The sequence below is a fragment of the Myotis davidii genome, unplaced genomic scaffold (genome assembly GCF_000327345.1).
Source record: "Myotis davidii unplaced genomic scaffold, ASM32734v1 scaffold125, whole genome shotgun sequence".
Taxonomy (NCBI): Eukaryota; Metazoa; Chordata; class Mammalia; order Chiroptera; family Vespertilionidae; genus Myotis; species Myotis davidii.
Window position 1 is genome coordinate 3877412 of NW_006299390.1, and position 25282 is coordinate 3902693.

The 25282-nt window shown below is 37.7% G+C and overlaps 1 protein-coding gene across 1 annotated transcript in view; it reads left to right on the plus strand.

The window, feature by feature from the left end:
* Positions 1–25282, plus strand: part of RELN (reelin) — a gene marked incomplete at its 5' end in the record, with an annotated part of 426427 nt that overhangs the window by 352704 nt on the left and 48441 nt on the right. Inside the window, 9 exons of the mRNA XM_015571214.1 lie at positions 3494–3578; positions 4401–4583; positions 6449–6620; positions 6719–6821; positions 8570–8799; positions 15703–15923; positions 17382–17529; positions 19804–20062; positions 20912–21161. Of these exons, the coding sequence (XP_015426700.1) occupies positions 3494–3578; positions 4401–4583; positions 6449–6620; positions 6719–6821; positions 8570–8799; positions 15703–15923; positions 17382–17529; positions 19804–20062; positions 20912–21161 (1651 nt within the window). The remainder of the gene's footprint in view (positions 1–3493; positions 3579–4400; positions 4584–6448; positions 6621–6718; positions 6822–8569; positions 8800–15702; positions 15924–17381; positions 17530–19803; positions 20063–20911; positions 21162–25282) is intronic.

Sequence of the window (25282 nt, forward strand, 5' to 3'; positions counted from 1 at the left end):
CATGGGTTTCTGTACAACCTTAATGATTAACACCTAACACTTGAAAATTAGACACCCGGAACTTTTTCAATTATAGCTAATAGGTGCTGCCTATCATCCTTGTTTGAATTTAGAACTTTCTTGAGTTTTGGATGAGATAGAAAAAATGCTTAGGAGTCTGAGACTTACACCCTAAGCGTTATGAGGAACCAAAGAAATTGAGGTAGAACTACTGGGTTTTGTTGTGGCCAGGGGCGAGGGGGGCGCGGGTTGGGGTTTAGTCTTGTCTAAGGCTTTAGCTCTCATTACCACTAGCTCACTTCTGATCCATTTGAAACTGTTGACAGGATAAAAAATGAGAAGCCCTGTCACCTTTCATAATTCAAATATCTTTCCCTGGTAAATTGTTATACAGTAGAATTAACCTGGTCCCGATAAAGGAGGAAGAAATACAGTCTTTTATGTTTTCCCTTTAGCCACCCAAATGCAAGAGCAGCCAAGCATTATATGTATTAGACATATTATCCATCAGCTCAGCAAGATGTAGTGAGGGCTTAGCATGTGCCATTCAGTAGGTTGTAGTTTGACCTAGAAAGGCATTCTTTCATGAAAAAAGAAATGATAGTCTCTTTTTAATGTTTATAGACTCAGGAATTGTATCAGTTAAAATAGCTTGTTGTATGCAAAAGAATTTCTCACATTTAGCACAAATGGATTACTGAACCTGGAAAAACAATGACAAAAGAAAAATATCTACTGGTACATGAACTAGAATATATGCAGAACCCAAGCCTGACTGATTCACCATGTAATTATCAATGTCAAGTGCTGGACTATAAACAAATACTACAAATATAAAAGGAAGATATTTACATATCACAGATCATACCCACTTTCAACAAAATTGCTCTTACAAAATGAAGTGTAAAATTAGACACCCTGGAACTTTTTCAATTATATGGAACAACTTACTAGTATACTTACATTCCATAATAAAAGGGGAAGGGTAGTTGTAGTCCTTTTTCTTAATACTAGCAAGGGATATGTATTAGTTGGATCTATCAACTAACCACCTCAAAGCTTTTTCTTTTTTTTAAATATAGTTTATTGATTTTTTTACAGAGAGGAAGGAAGAGGGAGAGAGAGTTAGAAACATCAGTGAGCCGAAACTGGTTTGGCTCAGTGGATAGAGCGTCGGCCTGCGGACTGAAAGGTCCCAGGTTCGATTCCGGTTAAGGGCATGTACCTGGGTTGCAGGCACATCCCCAGTGGGAGATGTGCAGGAGGCAACTGATCGATGTTTCTCTCTCATCGATGTTTCTAACTCTCTATCTCTCTCCCTTCCTCTCTGTAAAAAATCAATAAAATATATTTAAAAAAAAAAAAAAGAAACATCAGTGAGAGAGGAACATCGATCAGCTGCCTCCTTCACATCCTCTATTGGGGATGTGCCCACAACCAAGGTATATGCCCTTGACCAAAATCGAACCTGGGACCCTTCAGTCCAGAGGCTGACTCTCTAACCACTGAGCAAAACCGGTTAGGGCAAAGCCTTTTCATTACAAGCTGAAGAAGACACCTTCCCCCATAACTGCCACCTTCACATGCCATCAAGTTGCAAAAACATCCAAGCTTTAGTGCTTGCTAGTGTATGAGGGAGAGTGTAATGACCTTGACTCAGTAAGAACAGGCATTGATTCAGTGTCACAGGCTGAGTAAGGCAGTGAGTTATTAGGATAAAAGAAAAACGACGACTGGAAATATAAGGCTTGTTACATGACAACCTTCAATCCTGGAAGTTTGAATCTATGCTTTGTGAAGTTCAAGCATGCATTTAAATGCAGTTGCGTTTTCATACAATATCAAGTAATTCTCAAATTCTAAATTTAATATTATGTGGATTTCTTATCCTTAAACCAAAAGATGATTTAATCAACAAAACACTGGTGCCTGGTCAGTGTGGCTCAGTGGTTGGGCATCAACCTATGAACCAGGAGGTCACAGTTCGATCCTGGTCAGGGCACATGCCCAGTAGGGGATGTGCAGGAGGCAGCCAATGAGTGATTCCCTCTTATCATTGGTGTTTCTAACTCTCTCTCCCTTCCTCTCCTTTCCTCTCTGTGAAAAATCAATAAAATATATTTTTTAAAAAATAAAATAAAATCAATAATAATATTTTTAAATTTAAAAAATCAACACTGCTTTCAAAATATTTTTAAATTAAAAAAAATCAACACTGGTATCTTAGGAAGGATGGAGGATAAGTTTCAGAATCTGACCTGTCCAGGTTCAAATCCTGTCACCACCACTTACAAACTGTTACTGTCCCTCTGAGTGTCATTTTTACCTGCAACATGAAGAGAGTAACATCATCCCCTTAAGAGTGCTAGGGGCTTTAAATGAGAGGTGTCAGTTTTAGAACAGAGCATGTTGTAGACAGTATGCAGTTGCTATTACAAAATCAGTTCTATGTAAAACGTTTCAGCTATCGCGGAAAGTGCTCTATAGCAGATGTTCTGGAGAAGAGGAAGAATTTGCTTTGCCTTTGGTATTTGTTTTAAAAAATCAATTGACAGTGTTACTCAGGGATAACAGCCCTTCACCACCAAAAAGTCACTTCATTCAGAAGTCACAGCTGAAAAACTGAGAAACCAGTTTGGACCTTTTAAATTTAGTTAAATTTATCATCCTGTCCCTGAGTCTTTTTCCACCACTACTTTCTAGCTGTAAGAATTTTTAAATTAAAAATTTTTTTAACTTACAGAAATTTAACTTAGGACATGTTCACGGTGAAATTTTATTGGCCTTCACTGCCGTCCTGTATACACACATAGAAAACAAGCTATGGAGCTGTCATTGCCAGGCAACCAGAAATAGTTATTAGCAGAAAAAAAAATGCTAAAGCTAATGTGACCATTTTCCTCCTCCCTCGGCTTCTCTGCATGAGCGGGTAGAGCCCAGGCAGGAGGACTCGCTTAGTTATGCCTTATTTAACTTGACCAGCTGGAGGGCGTTGTGTCAGCCTGAATGAGAGCCCCCCGGGGCCGTCAGAGTGTGCAGAGGAGACTTGGTAAGTTCCGAAGACTCCTTGGGACCCTGAGAAATTCACCTAGAGTTCCCAGCATCCAGCAGGAGCACTTGGCACATTTTCCATCTGTTTCCTCGTTAGTCTGCTCACAGCATGCTGGGATCAAAGGAGGCTATTTTAAAAAAAAAAAAAAAAAAAAAGGCCTGTAGATATACAATGTTATCATTTTTGCACTTTTTTCTAATAGTCACAGCAAAATGTGATTTAGACTTGAGATAATGCAATTGTGTCATTCAGGCATAGGAAATGAAAGCCTTTAAGAAAGTGGAAACTATCCATTTTTCCTTTTATACTAGACCAAATATGGCTTCTTGATCATTACATGTATGTATCTATTATTTAGCTGATCCAAGTTAGGGTGTATAAAATCAAAACGATTTTTCAATGAAATAAGATTGCTTAACATACTATATTTTTTGTTTTCAGGAAGGACTAAGGATGCTTATTTCAAGAGATTTAGACTGTACCAATACCATGTATGTCCAGTTTTCACTTAGATTTATAGCAAAAGGTAAGTCATTTCTATGGGTATGATTTTATTATTTCCCTTCAAGGAAATTCTCCCATGCACAATTCTTTATCCACAAAGAAATAATGTATTTGAGGTCCATAAATTTTATCCTATGGAAGAGCTAACATAAATTTAAGTACATAAAGGTTAACAAATGTTCTTCTATAATAAAATTCATCTTGATATAAGGTAAGATGACTGATTTTATAATAATTGCACATAGCTATAATAATCATACTAATTCTGTGGTAGTTAAATTTATCATCATGTCCCTGAGTCTTTTTCCACCACTACTTTCTAGCTGTAGGAATTTTAAAACTAAAAATTTTTAACTCATAGAAATTTTAGATTTTCTTTTACATATGTGAATTCAAAAAAAACAACTCTTTGTCATTCTGAGATTTCATATTAACTAAGTAACTTTCTTGACAAATAATGCCAATGGTATATAACAAATTTTCAAATAGATTTTTATTTGTATCCTGAGATTTAAATGTTTGATCCTCTGTAAACTTGGGATGCTAATAGAATTTTAAAAAGCTTATGTAATATTTCCTAAATGAAAACACAAAGATATGTCTATAGCTGGAAAGAGGAGATACTATTGTATGAAAATCCAAAATTTGTTGTGTTTTTTGAGATATATTCATACAGAAAATTCAACCTGTCGTTACTGTAAGTTGCCTCTGAAGTATTTGGACTACAGAACCTCTATGTGAATATAAGTCAGCTTATGCAGTGATGCCAACAGACTAGTCTAAGAGCAGACTGTTTCCCCGTTTTAGCACAGAAGGTCTTATGCTTGTGTTCTCTTCTTTCTAGGCACTCCAGAGAGGTCTCACTCTATTCTATTGCAATTCTCTGTCAATGGGGGAATCACTTGGCACCTGATGGATGAGTTTTATTTCCCTCAAATGACCAACATACTTTTCATTAATGTTCCCTTGCCATACACCGCCCAAACCAATGCTACAAGATTCAGACTCTGGCAGCCTTATAATAACGGTAAAAATGCACATGTTTTCTTATGATCAGCACTGACTGTGTCATGTTCACACGTTGGTTTCTAAAGTGGGAGGAAGTGTTTATCAACTGAGTAGCTTAGCTATTCGTCACGCACATTTCACATGCTTCACTTTTGAGGAGTCTCAGTATTTAACTTTATATATATCTTTGTCATCTCTTCATATTTGATTCATAAATTCTCTTGATGATGAAAATATAACTGAATCTTGTCATAGGTCTAAGGTTTTTAAAAAATGATCCAACATTACCATTAGGCACTCATCAATTGTAACTACGTTTGTTGCTGAATTCATTTAGGAACACATAGTTCTTCTGAGTGTGGCATTTCATTAGCGAGATAGAACATTATAGCAAAATGCCATGACAAAGTGAGAGGGCTTACACCAAGCAGATAGTGCCTTAGATAAAATATTCTTATCACATACACTTGTTTCAGTTGAAAAGGCAAAGTGAATGTATAATTTAATAGCATTTTCAAATGGTCAAAATGATTTTACAAATTTTTAATGTTTTATTGCATCCTATATTTCTATTAACTGCTGATTATAAAGGACCAGACTCTGCCAAATTATGCATTTAATGGTCTATGTAAGCATGGAAATACCACATTAAGCAGATTCTTTGCAGAGGTGACACAGAAATAAATAAGAAAAATGTACTGCCATCTCTAAAATTTAACCTGAGCATTTCCTTTATAACTAATAAGTCAAAATAAATACTTTTTAATTTGTTGTGAAGAGAAAACTTAATCTTTTATTTTTAACCTTTTATATTTATGTTAAATATAATCTTTTCTATTTGGACCAAAGAAAAATTCACAAAGGAATGCAACCAGTTTCAGAGTCCAAAGGATATTGTCTTTGTGTTATGTTTGGAATGCTTACCTGGTTTTTCTTTATTGTTTTCACCAACTGCTTCCAAAATGAAGGAGAGAGAGAAACATTTAAACCATCAGGTTACTCCTACAGACTCCTGTTTAAAAGTACTTTTTTATATTTTGTAAGAATTGTACTAAAAATAGGAACCTGTGAAAAAGCAACCTGGGAAATCTTGAGGTTTCTGCCTGGCATGGTCTTTATCTTGTTTTCAATTCAATGTAAACAGTGCTTTACAAAAGTAGCCTTGGTTTGCCTTTCTTATCTACTTAGTAATATCAAACCATGAATCAAATTCTATGACAGCCTAAGGAGTGATTTTACTAGTTTTCTGGGTATTTCCACACATCTTTAAATAAACCGATGTTTTGAAAATCATTAAGAAAAAATAAAGTATATAACAGTATTTTCTTCTGCATAGTTTTTAACAATTAAATAAAATTATGCATCAGGCAGTGTTTTAATAGCCATGATCCTTCAGCCTGACAAAAGCATGATGCTAAACCCTGGGTTAACTCTAAAATCATGAGCTGCTTCTTGAATAGACTAGTTAGTATAGCTCTATTCCAAGTCTGAAGGTTGACTGCCCATCCTCACAGATCCATACGTCTTATATATTCCCTGAAACCGTGAAAAACAAACTCAAAGCTCACTCTTGTCATTGGGAGGGTTAGTAGCACCACTCTGACAAAAAAGGCAGCACACTTTCCCAAGCTGTTTGTCACATCTTTCTTGAATTAATAAGGCTGTTCCATCCTGTGTCGATTTAATATGATTGAAAGCTTAATTTGTTTTATACTGTCACTATAATAGCTGTAAACACAGTGTTATATAGTTAGTGGTTCATTGCCAAGGCATATGTTTAACCTGTTGTTACTGAGTCCCACTGTCCTTGACTTTCTTCCATGAGCAAAATGTCCATCTGATTTTCACCATTGGAAAAACATGCTCTCTCCAAAAATGCCTTAGGTAAGAAAGAAGAAATCTGGATCATTGATGACTTCATTATTGATGGAAACAATTTAAACAACCCTGTGATGCTTCTGGATACATTTGACTTTGGGCCCAGAGAAGACAATTGGTTTTTCTATCCTGGTGGTAACATTGGTCTTTATTGCCCATATTCTTCAAAGGGAGCACCGTAAGTATTTAATTCAGAAACTAAAAAAACCACGGCTCTCTACAAATCACAACGAACTTTTGCCTAAACGGATTCCTTGTTGTTGTTTTGTATGACAGTGAGGAAGATTCAGCTATGGTGTTCGTTTCAAATGAAGTCGGTGAGCATTCCATTACCACCCGCGACCTCAGTGTGAATGAGAACACCATCATACAATTTGAGGTACGTGGCTTTGTTCTACCAGAAATGCTTTACGTTTGATCATGAACAAAACCTAGGAACAAAGAGGAAAATCTCAGATAATTTCATGCATTATGGCTTTCCATTTTTATACAAGGACAAAACAGGTTTTACATCGTAACTCATTTTTATTAGCAGAACGAATTGTCATACTAAGGTTTATTCCTGAATTTTTGTCCTTTACTTATGACATAATCTCCCACCTTCTAAAACGGGAAGTTGTTGAAATAAATTATTTTAAACATTATACATACAAAAAGGACCATACTCTTCTAGTATTATTATTTTCATAATTGTTATGTGTTACTTAGGACCCAAGTCACTGTAACTATAGCCTATATAATGCCAGCACATATATGTAATATTTACCATGGTGTCATGAATTTTACAGATAAAATAATACTGCACTGTTTTTATAATTTCAAATATATTTTCTCTGTGCATTTCATGAATATTCATGAACTCTATTTTTCAATAAAGTAATTAATAATGTAATTTTTAAAACCTTTATTATTTCAGAAACTTAGATAAAATTAGCAGAACCAAAGGTGCATTATGCCAGGCTTCAGTAGTACTAGCCTCCAAAGATACTTCTGTCATATCATTGGGCAGACTTTCTTAAAATAGCGTCTAATTGCATCAACACAGTTTTGAATATTTGCTTTAGATTAACTCTCTGTAGTCTCTAAATTAGAGGTATCTCTTACATTTTAAAAGTCAGGGGCCAAATGATGCGTTGGTGAAGAAATTATTCTATATTTATTCTAAATTTTCTGTTAGGTTTCCTAATTTTAAGTTCCTTATATGACTTTCTGTTATATTTTCTAAATTTTTGCTTTAAATATTAATAAAAAAGTTCTGTTATCAAAAGACTCCAAGTAGAAACAAATGCCTATAGTTAAAAAGGTTATCAAATCTCAATAGTTTATTCACCAGAGGTAAGGGGAATAAGTTCAACAATAATCAATAAGTTAAGTAAATATAGATATAAATATATCCTGTTGCTATAGATAGATAGATAGATAGATAGATAGATAGATAGATAGATAGATAGATCCGGTTGCTATGATAGCAAAAAAATATTATCTCAATGGGAAGAGAAAAAAATTTCATAAGACAAAATCACATGCATTTACTTAATTACGTTTTAGTTTAATTTACTTGAAAATACGGGAAAAAGACTGGAAGGGTTATTTCCTTAATTGTTAAAAAGGTCTTTCTAAGAATGCCCTCCCTGTTCTGGGAAAAATGATTTTAATATTAAAAATATGTTGAAGATTCTCCTCATGCAAAACAGGGATTACATGTATTTGGAAGGTGTCACAAGAAGGAAAATGGAAGGTATTCCTGTCTAGCAGACTAGAAAAAACTGATGGTTAGAATTAGAGAGAGAGTCTTTTCATTACTATTAATTTGGCTTGGCCATGAAAGTAGGCCAAAGGTAAGAACCAGAATTCTGTGCCAGCCTCTGCTTTACCCACTTCCTAGTTGTTGTTTTTTAATAAAATGAGGGGAAATAAATTTTTCATGAGACCCATTGAGTTTCTTTATGAAAAAGTATTACTTAAAGGTAATATCCGATATTACTCAAGCAAAACAGAATTTCATAGTGTTTAATATTTCAGCAAGACAGTTCCCAGGAAATGGACTCAAGATAATAATGATGTGGTGAATCATTTCAAGGCTTATTGCTTCAAGGTAATTTGTGTCATTTTTTCTTCTTCCCCAAGATCAACGTTGGATGCTCAACTGATAGCTCATCTGCTGAGCCAATAAAACTGGAATTTTCAAGGGACTTTGGGGCAACCTGGCACCTGCTGCTCCCCCTCTGCTACCACAGCAGCGGCCACATAAGCTCCTTGTGCTCCACTGAGCACCACCCGAGCAGCACTTACTACGCAGGGACCACCCAGGGCTGGCGGAGAGAGGTTGTGCACTTCGGGAAGCTGCACCTTTGCGGGTAAGGACCTGCGGCTTTATGCCACATTTATTTTTCATCTGATGGTTTTCTTTTGGCATCATCATTGACTTTATCGGAGAAATTCCCACCTTCAAATTTCTTCTTCAGTTCTTCACTTGAAACAGACTGATGTATGTTTAAAACATAGGACGCTGAACTAACATACTACTAACTTAGGGTTTGAAGATAGATTTAAAGGAGCACAAAAGGGACAGCACTCTGTCGAAGGGTTCATATCCCCCTTGGTTCTTTATTAGATCAATTGGGAAGCAACAGAAATATGACTTTCCCCTAATGTAGCCCTTCCCATTCCCTCCTCCATCACAATATAAATGCAGTAGGAATTTTATGGCTTTCAAACATCTACCGATGTTTCTTGTGCGGGGAGAAGACACATGGAGGATGGAAGCCTACAGAATGTTTCGCGTGTCTCAAAAAAAATGTTGGTAGTCTTTCCACAGGCATTTCTACTTTGTCAACCTCTGTCAGCATTTTTTTAAATCCTCACCCAAGAATACGTTTTTATTGATGAGAGAGAGAGAGAAACATTGATCTGTTGCCTCCCATATGTGCCCTGACCGGAATTGAACCCAAAGCCTTTTGCAGTACAGGACAATGCTCCAACCAATTGAGCCGCACCAGCCAGGGCCCTCTGTCAGCAATCTTGTTACATATACAAGATGGGGCAAAATTAGGTTTACAGCTGTAAGTGAAGCACAGAGTACTGGCACAAGAGCAAGTATATAGATCAATGGGACAGAACAAAGAGCCCAGAAATCAACCCACACCATTATGGTCAATTAATATTTGACAAAGGAAGCAACGGCATACAATGGAGTAAAAGCAGCCTCTTCAATAAATGGTGTTGGGAAACATGGGCAGGTACATGCAAAACAATACATCCAGACCACCAACTTACACCATACACAAGAATAAACTCAAAATGGACAAAAGATTTAAATGTAAGTTACAAAACCATACAAATCCTAGAAGAAAACATAGGCAGTAAAATATCGGATCTCTTTGAGCAATATTTTTGCTGATGAGTCTCTGAGGGCGAGGGAAACACAGGAAAAAATAAACGGGATTACATCAAGCTAAAAGGCTTTGCACAGCAAAAGAAACCATCAATAAAATGAAAAGGGAACCTATGGTATGGGAGAACATATTCACCAATAATTCATCTGATAAGGGGTTAATCTCAAAAACACATAAATAACTAATACAACTCAACACCAGGAAGACAAACAATCCAATTTAAAAAATGGGTGAAGGACCTGCATAGACACTTCTCCAAAGAAGACACACAGGCGGCCAATAGACGTGAAAAAAGCTCAAGCTCACTAATCAGGGAGATGCAAATTAAACCTACAATGAGGAGTCAGTTCACACCTGTCAGAATGGCTAGTGACAATAAATCAACAAACAACAAGTGCTGGCGAGGATGTGGAGAAAAGGGAACCCTAGTACACTACAGGTGGGAATGCTGACTGAGGCAGCCACTATGGAAAACAATATGGAGTTTCCTCAAAAAGTTAAAAATGGAACTGCCTTTTGACCCAGGGATAATTCTTCTGGGTATATATCCTAAGAATCCCAAAACACCAATCAGAAATAATATATGCACCCCTATGCTTACAGCAATGTTCTTTACAATAGCTAAGACCTAGAAACAGCCCAAGTGCCCATCCGCAGATGAGTGGATAAAAAAAGCTATGGCACCTTTACACAATGGAATACTACATGGCTGTAAAAAAGAAGGAACTCTTACCCTTTGGGACAACCTGGAGAGACCTAGAGATTATTATGCTAAGCATAGTAAGCCAGTCAAAGAAAGGCAAATGCCATATGATCTCACTAATATGTGGAATCTAATGAACAAAATAAACTGAGGAACAAATAGAACCCGAGTCATGAATACATGGAACAGACTGACATATGTCAGAGGGGCGGTTGGTGGGGTGCTTAGGGGGCTGGATAAAGGAAGTGAAGGGATTAGCTAAAGAACATATATGCATAGCCCATGAACAAAGACAATAGTGTGGTGAGGACCAAGGGAGAGGGGGCAGGGGCTGGGTGAAGGTGAGCTAAGGGGTGCAGGGAATGGAAGACATCTGTAATAGTGTCAACAATAAAAAAATTTTTAAGAAAGAGAGGAAGTCAACAAAGCAGCTTGTCTCAAAATTTGTCTTTTCCCTCAGTATTAGGACCTTATCCTTTAGGGTATGTTAAAAAAAAGTATTAATATTATACTTACAAGATTTACATTCCTGATGTGAAGCTCAGCATAATTAGAAGTCTTGGGTGTTCAAGCAAAACTACTAGTACTTTTCCAAAAGGGTGAAAGGAATTTTCAAAAATCTGCATTATCTTTGAACATCAATCTGTTGATTCCGTTTCATATAATCAGCATAATGTTTATAATTTAATTGTTAAGGGCTTTAATATTTTGTGTTGTTGAATATGATATTTACTTATTTTTAAATTTATTTTTATTGATTTCAGAGAGGAAGGGAAAGGGGGGGAGAGAGACAGAGACATCAATGAGGAGAGAGAATTATTGATCGGCTGCCTCCTACACGCCCCACGCTGGGGATCAAGCCCGCAGCCCAGGCATGTACCCTGACCTGGAATCGAACCATGACTGCCTGGTTCATAGGTTGGAGCTCAACCACTGAGCTACCCTGGCCAGACAATATGTTATTGATTAATTCTTGCTATTTACAACAGGATATTCTTCTAATAGACAATCTGTGTTTTTTAAAAAAAGAAAGCATTACTAAGCAAAATGTCCTCAAGGATCTTTAGAAGTGACCGCCGAGGAGGCAGGGAGAGTCTCTGGAGAACATTGGAACAGGTAGAGCTGAGGATTCAGCCAGCACAACCAGAAAACTGCTACGGTGGGGGTACGGGTGGGGGTCGGAGGTGGAATGAGCTTGTAGCTCAGTAAAATCTTTTTATCCATAATCAGTTGTATTATTTAAGGTTACATATTACAAGAAATATAAAGATGTATAAAAAAGTGGAAGAACTTACTGGAAACATACTGGAGAATAATAACATGGACTCCACTCAGGAAGTGTGAGGCCATTAGCAACAGAAGGTATGATCCTCATTTTTATCATATTGGTATTAATATCACTCAGCAACCATAGCTCTCATCTTCTGGAATCATGATTTCACATTTCTAGAAAAGAAAATCTGAACCAATCAGCTGTGGCCAGAAAGTCAATAGCAACAGAAGCCTGGCTGCCCCCAAATCCCAGCTTATGGGCAGTGTACTCAGGGAAAGGCGCCTGGAGAGCCAATCTCTTAGGCCCCTGCAACCAGTACCATGACCATTATGGTATTGCTGAAAAGCTCTAGGTTTTCTCTTTAATAGACCTTTAATTTCCCAGTTAATTATTAAATAGAAAACAACCCTACATATAGGTTGTAAGCCATGACTTGAGATTGCTTTGACAACTGAGACTTGCTTCAGCAAGTTCCCACATGAAAAGAATATTACTTCAAGAAGTAGGAAATAAGGTCACAAAGATCTGCCAATCAGAAGTCCTGAGTGAAGAGACCCACTCCAGGACAGTGCCCTGGTACCGCGGCGCCTGCCTCACTTAGCCTTTGGTCATGTCCACCAGACTGTTGGCACATAAGGCATGATGATGTAATTCGGAAACATGAACAAGAGAAGTGTAGACACTGATATTTTCGCTGACGGGTATTGTCGGTTTAAAATATCCCTCCTCCAGTTATAACTAAAGTACAGAACTCAGTCCATCATGTTATTTGTATTCCATGTTGTTTCTATTTCTATGAAAAGAAAGTAAATCCGTTAAGGAGGCATGCCCACTCGCACAATGGTATAAACCTATCTTTCAAGCTGCATTCAACCATTTCTGCAAAGAGAAGAATTTGCCTTCATAGTGGTGTCTAGTCCTTGTTTCAGGAAAAGAATTAACACTCTTCTTAAAAACCACACAGGCATGAATTGCTGGAAAGCAAAAGTCAAATTTTCTCCAACTCAGTCAACCATCCCTTGGTTTGTATTCAGCACAGTGCATAATAATGGCACAAGTGCTAGATGCTAAAAAAAATATATAACCCATGTTTAAATGACCCCTTTCTGTGCATTTACTGGACATTGGGCACCATAAAAAGTATTTTCAATGTTTTCAGGTACAGAAATGTCATTTTTTGCCTCCACATGTAGGCAGTTCACATTGGAAGCGTAAGTGTTGAGCTTCCACTGAATTTTATTCACATCACCTTTGTGTCCTTTTCATCTAGAGTTTTTTTTGTCTTTAAAACTCCTGATTGCTTTTGCTTTGTACAGTTTCATAATGAGTCAACCAAAACCCCTATTTCATGAAAGCACCGTTGTGTGCTTGAAATTTTAAGTTTACATTTAAAGAACAGGTTCTTTTGAATACCACTGGCTTGGGAGAACAGGCACTGACATTCACCAGGGAGGGTGTCAGTGAGAGATTTTCAAAATAAGATTTCAGGAGAAGACAACTACAGTGAGACCAGGCCCTTCAGCCCATTTATCATAGCGCTTGCAGTTTCTGTGTCAAGGCAGGTGAACAATAATAAATATCCAACCAAGGTGGTTCATTTGTATTCAGAACACTTGAATAAATAAGAAGTTCAAAAAAATCCATGCAGGCTTTTGTTCAAAGAAAAACTCCAGCCATTTCCCTCAGCTCAGCAGTCTGAAAGTTCAAAAGGTAGGAAGTGCTCCTGGCCAAGACTAAACTCTGACAAGTATTTGAAAATAAATGTAATTATGAACTGGCATTTTGGGGTCAGCTTAATATAGTTAGAGGCTTGATATAAACAATGAAGTTGGGGTTAAAACTTGATTCCATCTGCTTTGCTCTCTACTAAACTTTAGAAACCTAATAAAAGCTCTTAATATTGACTTCTAATTTCTGTTTTAAAAAGGATTCTGAATTTGGTTTACTATTAAACCAAACAATTTTTAATTAAAAATTGGACAGATTCACAGGGCACAAAAATGAATATACATGCCATCTCTATATCTGTCTCCTCTGAAATAAATCCATCTTCTTTGAATTGAGTTTTGTACATAATAAAATATACTAAATTATTTCTGGACCCCTACCTAAATATATAGATTATTCCCAAGGGGCTAACTATCATCAACAATAAAAGGCAATTCACTTACGAATAAAAAGGAAAAAGTACCTTTGATTTAAAAAGAAATTAAGAAGTAAAAGACATCGGTCTAAAAATAAATCTGATTTTGTCACTCCTCTCTTTAGAATAATCTATCGGGGCTCTCTCTTGACATGGTTGATGATAAACCAATAGAATAAAATAAGGCGTTTCACAACAAATGCGATGCAACAAACACTGAGCATCCACTGTATGTGAAACACTATATGGGGCACCATGAGTGGGTGCAAAGAAGAAAGAGGCATGGAGATTGGCCTCTCAGAATTCATAGGCAATAGGAAAAATATGCTTTTAAGTACCTACACCTGTGACAACTATAATAATGCAAATCGCGTCAGAATTATGGAAGAGAGAGAAATTAAAGGACTGGTTATCTGCTGTCTGACTCAGCAAGTTCGCTACTTTACCCAAAAGAATTAAAAATAGGTATTTAAGCAAATACTTGTTCACAAATGTTCGTAGAAGCACTATTCACAATAACAACAAGGTAGAAACAAACAAATATCCATCAGCTGGTAAATGAGTAAATAAGTTGGTATATCCATACAATGGAACATTATTCAGTCATAAAAAGGAATGAAATTCTGATATTTGCTACAATGTGGATTAACCTTGAAAACATCATGCTAAGTGAACAAAGCCAGGCACTAACGGTCACCTATTTTATGAGTCTAATTATATGAACTATCCAGAATAGGTAAATCCATAGAGACAGAAAGGAGATTAGTGGTTGCCAGAGGCGGGGAATATGGGGACTGCTTAATAGGCACAAGGTTTCTTTTTGGGGTGATGAAAATGTCTTGAAACTCTATAGAGGTGATGGTTGGCTAACACTGTGAATCTGCTAAATACCACTATGTTATGTGCTTTAAATAGTTCAAACAAAAAATATATGTACTTTTATGTTATGCAAATGTCACCTCCACTTAAAAAACATTGTTATGCAGAATGTAGATAGAAGGTATAAAAGAAGCTTCACCAAGAACGTCAATATTGAAAAAGTTGCATCCCTGGCCAGGTAGCTTAGTTGGTTAGAGCATCATCCCTATATGCCATGGTTGTAGGTTTGATCCTCATCAGGGCACATACAAGAATCAACCGAGAATGCATAAACAAGTAGAAAAACAAATTGATGTGTTTGTTTCTCTCTCTCTCTCTCTCTCTTTCTCGTTCTCTCTCCCCATTCCCCTGTCTCTCTAAAATAAAATTTTTAAAAAGAAAAAGTTGGGTCCTAGCTAGTTTGGCTCAGTGGATAGAGCATCGTCCTGCAGACTGGAGGGTCCCGGGTTCAATTCCAGTCAAGACCACATACTCAGGTTGCAGGCTCGATCCCCAGTAGAGGGTGTGCAGGAGGCAGCCGATCAATGATTCTCTGTCATCATTGATGTTTCTATCTCTCTCTCCCTCTCTTTTCAACTCTGAAATCAATAAAAATATATTTTTAAAGAAAAGGGAAAGTTGGAAGATCAGGTGGAATTTTGACATAGTGATAGAATTGGGAAGGGCTTACAGGGAGCAAGAACTGTATTGGCAAAATCTCATAGATTGAGGAATGGAGCTTGTGTTCCCAAAATTGAATTATATTTTCTGTTTCTTGAGTGTGAGTCAGTGATAGTAACTGCCCACTGCTCATTGATCAGATGTGCTTACTTTGAAGGTATGTTGTTCTATTGATTAGCTTTTGAAAGACCTGTTCCTCTTTTCCAGATCTGTACGTTTCCGATGGTACCAAGGATTTTACCCTGTTGGCTCTCAGCCAGTGACATGGGCCATTGATAATGTCTATATTGGTCCCCAATGTGAAGAGATGTGTAATGGACATGGGAGTTGTATCAATGGAACCAAGTGCATATGTGATCCTGGTTACTCAGGTCCAACCTGTAAAATAAGCACCAAAAATCCTGATTTTCTCAAGGATGATTTTGAAGGTAATCCCTTCTTATAAATTTTATGTAGCTTTATGAAAGAGCTTACATTTTAAACAAAATTTGTAATTTGGAAGTAATCACTAGGTTTCACTCTAATACTTCATTAGTTATCACTGCAATTGAAACTATCCAAGCCTTCATTTAGTTCTGAATTTTATAGGGTTCCATTTTTGAAACAATGGTCAGAGAGAGAAAACAAGACTGTAACTGAGAAAAACTAAGGTTATTTTCACCACTTTTTCTATCACATGTAATTTCTCATTAATGGTAATTTTAGAAAATATCTATAGAGGGTTAATCTTCTTGGATGGAAGGAAAAGTTTCCAGAGATGGAAATTCCTTTCATTGCTTTACCACCAACTCAGTGAGCAGCCTCTTATCACTCTTTGTACCTCAGTTATACCTAGAATCTAACATTGTATGTGATGATAATGTTACAAGATAGAAAAATACATATGATGTAATCATTGAAAGTATTCACAATTAAATATCCTTTGGATATGCACTCTGATAAAACTGTAGAAAAGCATCCTCATAAGAGAAAGTCCTAAATAAGTGTAATAGCTATCTATATTAGGATAGTGGGATTAAATATTTTTTTCCTTTGTCCCAAATTAAAGATTTATTTTCTTTTTCCCAAGTTGTCTATGAAATTATTATATTTTTGGTTTTAAGGTACATTCTAAAATTACATTTAGATAATATCAATACAATGGAATATTATCTAGACATAAAAAGGAATGAAATACTGATACTGGCTACAACATAAATGAACCTTGAAAGATTATGCAAATGAAGTTCTGGAACTAGGTAGTGGTGATGGTTATACAGCATTGTGAATGTGCTGAATGCCATTGAGTTGTTCATGATGAAAATGGTAGATTTCTATATTATCTGCATTTTACCACAATCAAAAAACTGAAGTAAATCTATGATGAATATCTGAGGAGATTTGAGAGCTTGTTTTGAAAAATATTGTTGAATAGGAAATAGCAAATTATCCTGAAATTTCTCCCATTACAACGGTGTTAAAACTATGTAACACTTGTCTGATACTGTCCTCACAGTAGCAAGGACATAGTGAAGAAGTCTATGGAATGGTCACATACCCTACCTTACTTTTGTCCTAAATCGCTCTGTGAGTAGCCAGTGTCTTCCTTTGCGGTGTAGGGGAGCAGAAAGGAGGGACCCATCTGGCTGGACCATAGGTACTCAGGAAAAGTCCCCCTCCTTCTGTCCTGTGGACCCTTAACACAGCTAAGGTTAATCAATTCAAACTTGCTAAAATGTTGAAGAGGCCTCTTATCCCAAATCTATGACTTCGATGTTTATGACTTCATATTTTGGAACTACACAAAGCACTTACCATATTCCTTAAAAATATATGACTAAATAAATAAATAAAAATAATATGACTATACTTGGAGTCAGGTAAACCACACTTTTTACCTTTTTCAGGTCAGCTGGAATCAGATAGGTTCTTACTAATGAGTGGTGGAAAGCCATCTCGGAAGTGTGGAATCCTTTCTAGTGGAAACAACCTCTTTTTCAACGAAGATGGCTTGCGCATGTTGATGACACGAGATCTGGATTTATCACATGCTAGGTAATCACTTTGGAATGTTGTTGGAAAATTACATTGTGATTTACAGTGGCAGAACATCATTGAATCAAAAAGAGATCTCAAAGACAAGGCCTTCCATTGGAAATGCTAAGTTTCTCACACCAACGACTCCATTAAGACACAATTGACATAATTTACATTCTAAAACTAAAAGAGAATTGTGCAATAACTAGATCAGAAATAAAATACCAATAAGCAGACAAAAGTTAATATCTGGTATTTTATAAGATGGTGACTAGGAAATGGCAATATTTAACTTGCTTTAACTTCAGGAAAATGATGTTGCAACTTCTTTACCCTTCTTCTACAGAATGCTTTTCATTAGCTCTTGGACTGTGTCAAAATTATTTACACTGTGCTTAATAGAAAGCCTAATGGAAATACCATACACCCTTGAATTATTTACAATTAACTTTATATCCACTAGCAATTTAAGTTAACATTTGAAGTGTAGCCTTATTCTTTATAAGCATTTCTGTCCAATGACTTGCTCATGCACTCTAAGCACTCATTTTCTAAATTGAGCACAGTCCCTCAGAAACAAACATTTAGAACTGGCTCAGAGGATTATGTCCTGTCAAGAAGTGAATCCTTTGATCAGTTGATGAGTGCCAAACACTTAGCCAGGAAAATAAAGAAGACAATATAACATGTGTAAAATGGAACCCTGACCTATTTTTGCAAGTGAACAAAAGAATGATGTTTTTGTTTTTTGAAACATTTCAGAGCAAATTAAAATACATCATAACATATTATCCTCCCTTCCTCCTAAATCTTTTATTTCTTGAGTTATAAATTTGATTATGCCCCACAAAAAATACTATTCTATCTGTGAGATAATAATTTTACAGTTAGAGGAAACTCAAGATGGTATTTATCACCATCCTATTTTAATGCATATGACTTAATTTGATGCTCTTTTTTTCAGATTTATCATTGGCATCTGAGTTCTCCAACTTAAAAGTTATTAGGTTTTTCTAAATCTGATATATACTTATCTATGACTAAATTAATAAAACGTTTTCCCAATACAACTAGACAACATGCTAAAAGTTTTTCTCTGTAAATGACTACTATTTTTATAGATATAAACGTCACTAGGCACTAACCATGTATTTTTTACATTAGCCCAATGTTAAAAGCTCCATTATTTATCTCATCTGAGTAGCATGCTGTGTAGGATTTGCATATATTGACCTCAAAATGCTCTGTGTAAAATCCCAATTTTCTCAGGTTAGGAGACGTATACACAGTTAATGGAGATAGGGGAGAGGAGGAACCCATGAAGGATGCATGGTTTTATATATGGAACTGATAACTTTTATTATAAGCCCCAATATATTTCATGTGTATGGCATGCATACATAATTGGCTGTATGCATTGGATTACACATGAATTTTATGCTGCATTACCAGGTAGCAAGCAGCCAGACCAGGCACCAACAGTTTGCCTGCCAAAGATAACATGTGAGCTCGTTTTCATTGGCACCCCAGCTGCTTGCTGCCACTCTGCCCACCTCCCTGCCAGCTGGAAAGGCTGCACTGGCTGGCCGCCACAGTTCTCGATGGCCGGTATCATCCATCGCAGACCCAGCAATAGTCAGAGGTTGGCATAGCCCACCATCACCACCACACCACACTCATGCTCCCCTGCCCCTGGCACAAAAGACAGAAATGAGGCCCAGGCTTGACACACCTCTTCCAAAAGATGTCTGGCCTTTTACAAAGAGGTGTTACAACTGGTGAATTTAAATGTATCTCCCCAAACCAATAATATGAGATCTAAAAATCTACTGGTATAAACTGAGAATGGATGACTTCACCTATAAATGAGGTGAACTCTATTAATTATATTCTTCCTATTTGTTTCGGATACTAAGGACAAGGATCCAGATTTACCTTAAATAGATAACAATACGCACTGCCAAACCTGGACGGTCTTCGGACCCCTACTGTCTTCTCATACAATAGCCAAAGGGTGCAGTGAATGCTCACCTTCCTCAGATTCGCCTCTGCGGAGGACTGCAAAATAGAAACATGGGTGCAGAATTGCCTTTTTTCAGATTTCACATTTTATGAACTCCCTTTAGCATTAAAAAGAAAATCGGGCTTTGAGACGATTTCTTTGGACATTTGTTAAGTCGTTATATTCATTAAAGCCATGCACTCCCTGTATTACCCCGAGTGCTTGTGTTCTGCTAATGGTGTGACTTTCTCACTGAAGTAAATATCTACAGTAAGTTTCACTCATGTCAGATTTGTGCAGTTCTTCATGAGACTGGGATGTGGTAAAGGGGTTCCAGATCCCAGGAGCCAACCTGTGCTTCTGCAGTATTCTCACAACGGCGGCCTCTCCTGGAGTCTCCTTCAAGAGTTCCTTTTCAGCAACTCCAGCAACGTGGGCAGGTACATCGCCCTGGAGATACCCATGAAAGCCCGTTCTGCTTCTACACGTCTTCGCTGGTGGCAGCCCTCTGAAAACGGGCACTTCTACAGTCCCTGGGTTATCGACCAGGTCAGTCCCTTTACAATTAACTATTATAATGCTGTCACTTACCTGAATGTGGCCTTAGATAGCAGCCCCCCAGTTCAGTAGAGAAAGCCCAGGATGGGCAGTTGAGTGACTTGCCCAAGGGCACACAGCTAGATTAGATGTGGCTTTTAGCTTCCTTTCATTCTCTTTGCCTTCAATTGCCTGAGCCTATAAAATAAATGACACAACAGAAGGCCCAGGTCCTGCTCAGAGAAGTTTCTGCCATATGGGTAGAGGGACTTTATCAAGCGTGATACGGGGTTATAATTCTCTGAAAAGGAAAATGTGCAAATTAGCATTGGTGCCACAGGCAGTAACTCCCAAATCCTCTTTCCCAGCCTTTGAAGGAAAAAATAAATAAACCTCCCTAACATCCTATGGACAACTCTAAAGGATCTTCATATATAATAAAATGCGCATCAAATAGAACTCAAAGAACCTGTTAACAAACTGTAGAATCCATACAAAGAATTAAACTGAAGTACCTTAGGGTACAACTGTCCTTAAATAGAAATTTTACATGAAAAATAATCATATGTAAGCCAAATTTTGCTTTTCCACATATAGTTTCCAAAGGCACAATTTGGCCCATGAAAGCTGTGAATGGTTTTGTCAATCCTTCTAATTGTTTTCACAGTTTTTCATGGCTTCTTGCCAGATGGCCAAACAGACCACATAAACAAGAGCATTCAGAAAGGCCCCCTAACGTTGTATTTGCTGTATAATGCCAGTTGTGACCAATCTGACTGCTAAAAACAAACAAAAAGATTGTACTTTCTCCTATCTTCAAGCCGAACTGAAAATGTGTGCTTTTTAAAAATTACATTTCAGATTCTTATTGGAGGAAATATTTCTGGTAATACAGTCTTAGAGGATGATTTCACAACTCTGGATAGCAGGAAATGGCTACTTCACCCCGGAGGCACCAAGATGCCTGTGTGTGGCTCTACTGGTGATGCCCTTGTCTTCATCGAAAAGGCCAGCACCCGTTATGTCGTCACCACAGACATTGCTGTGAATGAGGATTCCTTTCTACAGATAGATTTTGCCGCCTCCTGCTCAGTCACGGACTCTTGTTATGGTAAGTATTGCAGATGCAGGCAGAGAGATAGATGTGTATCAATAGGCGTCTAAGGCTTCCTCTATCAAAGGACTACATTACACCTCTGATTAGTCTGAAAGTAAAACACAGGAGCACTTTGAGTCAAATCATAACTGCATTCTTGAAAAATGTATATAAATTGAGTTTTAGTAGTTTATTTTTTTAATCATTTTTTATTTTTCAACTACAGTTGATACACAATAATTTCAGGTATTTACCCCAGTGCTTAGACCTTATATAACTTACTAAGTGATCATCCCAATAAATCTCTTACCCATCTAACATCATACATAGTTATTAGGACATTATTGACTTATTCCCTATGCTGTACTTTACATTTTTATGACTATTCTGTAACAACCAATTTGTACTTCTTAATCCTTTCATTTTTTTTCATCTATCCCCCAACACCTCTCTCATTTGGCAACAATCAAAATATTCTCTGTATCTATGAGTCTGTTTCCAAAGTTTCTGCTGAGAAATCAGCTGACAGTTATATGGGCACTCCCTTATAAGTAACTAACTGCTTTTCTCTTGTTGCTTTTAAGATTCTATCTTTGTCTTTAACCGTTTGCATTTTAATTATGATGTGTCTTGGTATGGGCCTCTTTAGGGTTATCTTGTTTGGAACTCTCTGTGCTTCCTGGACATGTATGTCTATTTCCTTCACCAGATTAGGGACTTCCCTAATATTTTTTGTCAATATTTTTTAAGTAGGTTTTCAATTTTTTTTCTCTCTCTCTCTTCTCCTTCTGGCACCCCCATGACACAAATGTTGGTACGCTTAAAGTTCTCATAGCATATTCTAAGCCACCCTCATTGTGACCGTTTGCATCCTCTCAGTTGTGGATGTACATATTGTACTCATACATACCTTGGACACACTAATGGGCCTATCTTAGGAGAAATAAAAACTGACATTGTTGCATACTTGGACTCTTCACCAGAACTTATAGACCTGGGGCCCTCCTGGTCTTTCACCACCCCAAGCCACTCTTCTTCCAAGGGATTCAAACTGGAATGTTCACAAGGACCTTGTTCTATATTAGATTCAAAGGGAATGCTGAAATCTGAGGAATTTGATTACTTCAAAGGTCCTGCAAAATCCAGATTTTTCATATTTATTAGTTTGAACTTAATGCACATATCTTAGGGGGAATCCCAGAAGTATTCTTTCTACCTTATATTCAATCAATCAGCCAAAACTAAACTAGACAGTAGGAGTGGAACTTGGAAAAGTATAAGGTTCATACCCTGTCCTCAATAGGTACAGTCTAGTCCAGTGATGGTGAACCTATGACACGTGTGTCAGAGGTGACACACAAACTCATTTTTTTGGTTGATTTTTCTTTGTTAAATGGCATTTAAATATATTAAATAAATATCAAAAATATGTCTTTGTTTTACTATGGTTGCAAATATCAAAAAATTTCTGTATGTGACACGGCACCAGAGTTAAGTTAGGGTTTTTCAAAATGCTGACACGCCGAGCTCAAAAGGTTCGCCATCACTGGTCTAGGTGAAAGAATATTTCAAAAAGTTAGAATCCAATAAATGACTAAATCAAATGCTCCATGGTATTGTACTGATCTAAAATGTAATGAGAGTTCAAAGTAGAGAGAGATGTTCAATGGATGGTCGATCCAAGGAGTTTGGTAAGATTTCAAAAAGGACCTAAGTCTCAAGTAGCATTGATTGTTGGAGTGGGTTTGAAGGGTGAATGGAGAGGAGGAAAAAACCCATGCCATCTGGCAGCATGAGCAAAGAAGCAGAGGTAGAGCTCTCCTCTTCTATGGGGGAAACTGTGAGCAGACCATCCTGAAGGAGACCAGACTGCTGAATTTAAAAAATAGAAAAACACTTTTTAAGGTCCAAGATACCTACTCCCTCATTAGCTGCCAGAAGCCTATCCATCCTTGCTGCTTGACACAGTCGCTGCAGGAAAGAAACATCTGCACAGCATATGTTTCAAGGGACCTGGCGTATATAGCATACTGTTCTTAATATGTTTGCTCCCCTTAGCGCTGTGTGTTTCAACCAAGGTCACCTCTCCAAGAAAGGTTGTTTCCCCAGGTAGGGATTTTCCCCTGAAGTCAGGGAGGGGATAAAACCTCTTAACTAAGTGCCAGGCGAGTAATTAATCACTTTAACTATGAACAATCATGCTTAAGCTACATAATCTTTACTCCCTGGAATGGAGATAAGAAACGCCCTAACCTTTGGAATAGAGATTGATAGGATTGGAATCAACTGGTATAAATACAGATGTAACAAGACAAACGGAGACAGAACTTAGAAGACAGAACCTACACAGAACCTAGAGACAGTAGAACTTACTGGAGAGAACATGGCTACAGAACGTGGCTGGAGAACCTGGAGAACCTGGCTGGAGACCCTAGCAAGAGAACATGGACACAGACCTTGGCTGGAGATTGTGGCTAGAGATCCTGGCAAGGCGGCTGATCAACTGAACGCTGTCTCCATGTCATTCCTTCTTCGCCGACTCCGTCCACACCTTTGGGGACCCCTGGACCTGCTGGGGTTGGACCCCAGCAATTAGCATAGGAGGTTAATGAGAACTCAAGGGGTTAAGTTATGACATGGTTTGCCTATAGCAGCACCAGGACAGAAACTCTGCCCTACAAGCTCAGCCATGTGTGCCTTCTACGGTCGGTTGGTGCGGAGTCGAGAGAGAGAGGTTGAACTGAACGATAAAATAAAAGAGGGAGGTGGAAAAGCACAGTTGGCAACACAGTGCCTTAAAAAGCAGCCACAGGAATTTGTGCTTGACCAGGTCATGAATAAGAAGGCACAAGAACAGAGGAATGCCTTGGTATGTTTCAGGGAGATTAGCCCAAAAGCTGAGGAAGGTGGGGAAGGAATAATCCCAGTGAAGAAGCCTCAGTGGTAATCTCTATGGGAGGCCATGAAGACCTGAACTGTAGGGCAGGAAGAGAAATAGAATGGGTAAAATTGATACAAGACAATGCAAACAAAAAGGAAAGAAGCAGCAGATCTCAAAACTAGGTGACGGTTGAGTATAGAGGGTAAAGAAGAAAGAAGAGTAAAATTTTGAAAATTACTTCTAAATTTTGAATCTAGGAAATGAGTGCAAAAGTTTTGTCATTGATAGAATTTGGTAGTTAAAAATATGTTTATTTGTGAGGGGAAATGATGAGTGCTTCTTTAGCTTGGGTGAAAGTAGCTTTGAGTGGAGATATTCTTTAGTGAAGAGGACTTTCAATATGCAAAGCAGGAACTTTGTGCATGACAATATGCCAGCATCAGCACCATGCAGAATTGAATGAACATTTGTTGAATGAATAAAATCAATTCTGAGACATAAATTGGGCACAGAGTTAGCAGTTGAAGCCCTAAGAGTATATGAGTATAGAGGTAGACAACAAGAACAGCCCTAGCCATTTTGGCTCAGTGGATAGTCTGCGGACTAAAAGGTCAATTCCAGCCAAGGGCACATGCCGGGGTTGCAGGCTCAATCCCCAGTAGCAGGTGTGCAGGAAGCAGCCAGTCAATGATTCTCTCATCATTGATGTTTCTTTCTATCTCTCTCCCTCTCCCTTCCTCTCTGAAATCAATAAAAATATTTTGAAAAAGAAAAGAAAAGAAGACCAGAAATGGAATCTGGAAGAATGTCCATAGTTGGTAGCTGTGTTAGTAAGCACAAGAGTCAGAGGGAAGCCTTAACTGGTTTGGGTCAGTGGATAGAGCATCCCTGCGGACTCAAGGGTCCCAGGTTCAATTCTGGTCAAGGGCATGTACCTTGGTTGCGGGCACATCACCAGTAGGGGGCGTGCAGGAGGCAGCTGACCGATGTTTCTCTCTCATTGATGTTTCTAATTCTCTATCCCTCTTCTTTCCTCTCTGTTAAAAATCAATAAAATAATATTTTTTAAAAAGAAAGAGTCGCCGAAACCGGTTTGGCTCAGTGGATAGAGCGTCGGCCTGCGGACTGAAAGGTCCCGGGTTCGATTCCGGTCAAGGGCATGTGCCTGGGTTGCGGACATATCCCCAGGGGGGGATGTGCAGGAGGCAGCTGATCGATTTTTCTCTCTCATCGATGTTTCTAACTCTCTATCTCT